This window comes from Pseudovirgaria hyperparasitica (assembly GCF_010093815.1).
Source record: "Pseudovirgaria hyperparasitica strain CBS 121739 unplaced genomic scaffold EJ05scaffold_15, whole genome shotgun sequence".
Lineage (NCBI taxonomy): Eukaryota > Fungi > Ascomycota > Dothideomycetes > Acrospermales > Acrospermaceae > Pseudovirgaria > Pseudovirgaria hyperparasitica.
The window spans coordinates 740,093-742,167 of NW_022985563.1; the positions used below are offsets into that span (position 1 = coordinate 740,093).

General features: G+C 55.5%; 1 protein-coding gene across 1 annotated transcript; it reads left to right on the forward strand.

Moving 5' to 3' along the window:
• Positions 1 to 765: 765 nt before the first annotated feature.
• On the forward strand, positions 766 to 1,781 carry EJ05DRAFT_137895 (uncharacterized protein). The gene has a single exon (XM_033739204.1). The coding sequence runs from the start codon at positions 1,106 to 1,108 to the stop codon at positions 1,589 to 1,591; it is 486 nt and encodes a 161-aa protein (XP_033597367.1). The 5' UTR covers positions 766 to 1,105; the 3' UTR covers positions 1,592 to 1,781.
• The last annotated feature ends 294 nt before the right edge of the window (positions 1,782 to 2,075 follow it).

Consider the following 2,075-nt stretch of genomic DNA (forward strand, 5'->3'; position numbering starts at 1 on the left):
GGGGGAGTGTGGTGGACCCTGAGGCATGATTGGTGGGGCCTTGAGGACAGCGATCTTTACGAGTAGCAGGACAGGGACAGGCAAATCGCGTTTCAAAACTCTCCATCACGTTAGTACGCGGCACGACACGCCGTATCGCTATCCATCGGAGCATAGCCAGCACAGTCGACTCTCGACACTGGTCCTGGTCCTTGAGGGTGAATGGCGCCGGCGCAAAAGCTCTTCGGGGCTCGTGGACAACTGGACGCGGAGGAGAGAGTCGTGTCTATGTTCTTTTCCTCCGACTACCTACCAACAAAAACCCTACAGCCAGCCCATAGGCACTGACTTGTCATTTAGCACTGTCTAGTACAATCGCAGTCAAGCTGACCGTTACCGTTGGCTGGTGGCCTTCGCTGCGGACGCCCTAAGCCCTGAGCTGCCGCTTCTGATACTACTACTACTGCTACTACTGCTGCTACTCTGCTGCCCACTTGCCTGGTCAGGAGACGCGCCGTGAGCGACCGCAGCGTCGCGTTTGCTGATTGGTACTCTGGCGTTGGCCCGACACACACCTCTCTATCTCTGTCCTTCTTGGCGTTTCCGTCGCACTCCGTCTCTCAACGGGGTCCTGAGGAGAGACGGGCTTGTGCATGAGCATGAGCATGAACGTTAGCATGACCGAGAATAGATGCACAGCCAACACGGCTGGCGGCGGCGGCGATGATGACTGACCAACTGACCGACCGACTGAGTGAGTGATGAGCAGGCTCAGGCAATATTATGATATTCCTTTGATGTCCATCCTCGGTATGCTGGAGACGAACATGCCTGCACAAGAAGAGGAGGACTGCATCCTAGTCATAGGATGGACACCCGGAGACAGCAACTACAACAATAGCTGGTCATGAGGGAGTGAGTGAATCGCGCAAGGTCGTGGTGGAGTCTCCTCCTGCAGTCTTCGGCCAGTTCGGCGTGTTGTGATCCTACCTACACTTCAGCCTCCAGTCCAACTCTGGCGCTGCTGATATCCTCCAACTGCCCATTTGGGCGTTTGCCTCATGGCCTTTTTGATGTGTAACGGTAGGTAAGGCATACTAGTGGCCTCTTTCTAAGCAATGCGGCCATGGGCATAGTCCCTATATCGTCGACTCCTACTGCTCCTCCTCAATGTCTGCAGGCAGTCGAGACAGGCGTCAATACTCCGACACGTCCTGCAACAGCTGTCGACGCCTGCGAACGCCTTAAGGGGGTTCCGCCTCCGCACAATGGAATTGTGAAGTGCGAGGTGCTGCAGACTGCCCAGTCTGAACCAGCAGCTGAGACGCGACACTTCTTTCGAACTCGCCTGTTCCTCAGGAGTGAGATCGGCCGCCAATCGTGGGCCCTATCTGTCTACTGCCCCCGGCCCCGTCCTGGTTCCAACGAGGGGGGAATTCCGCTAAGTTGGCCAGCATGGGCATTGTTACGGCCAACAATTGCATCGTACGCGAAGATGATTAGTGTCGCTTGTTCATACGACTGTATCTACACAGCGTCGCCATCTGCCCTCCGCCTGCGACCTCTTGTGCAGCAGAGTCTGGCGTCTGCAAGTCTTGTACAGCCAGCCTGACTCTGTGCAGTGTTTGTGTGTCTTTGCAGCGTCTGCTAGAAGGGTCCACAATCGAGGATCAGAGTCAGGTCCATGACTTCATCGGGTCGAGATCCTCACTGCATGGCACGACGTGTCTTCGTAGAGAATTAATTATCCACACATGACGTGTTGAACCTCAGTCGGAGAACGCTGTCGGGTCCTTTGCGTGCGAAAGTTGCCGTAATGCCATGGAGGGGAATAGACGACATCGTCAAACCCTGAACCCCAGTACGCACCTTGTACTATGTGTCAGGGCAGTTCCCAGCGAGCGCGCCCCTCCAATTCAACACCTCACACCCTCCGCAGAAGTCCTATCGTGAGTTGTCACACTTGCCGCGGGTCTTTATGTCCTTCAGCTGCTGCGATATGAGTCCTCGATCCTCTTTCCTTGACTTAGAGTATTCCTAGACTCCAGCACCCGCCGTAGCGCAATGCTTGATGATGGGCAACGAACATCGCGAAC

Bases quoted from the DNA above. Each gene is read 5' to 3' on its own strand.
- EJ05DRAFT_137895 (XM_033739204.1), top strand. From the start codon at position 1,106: ATGGGCATAGTCCCTATATCGTCGACTCCTACTGCTCCTCCTCAATGT.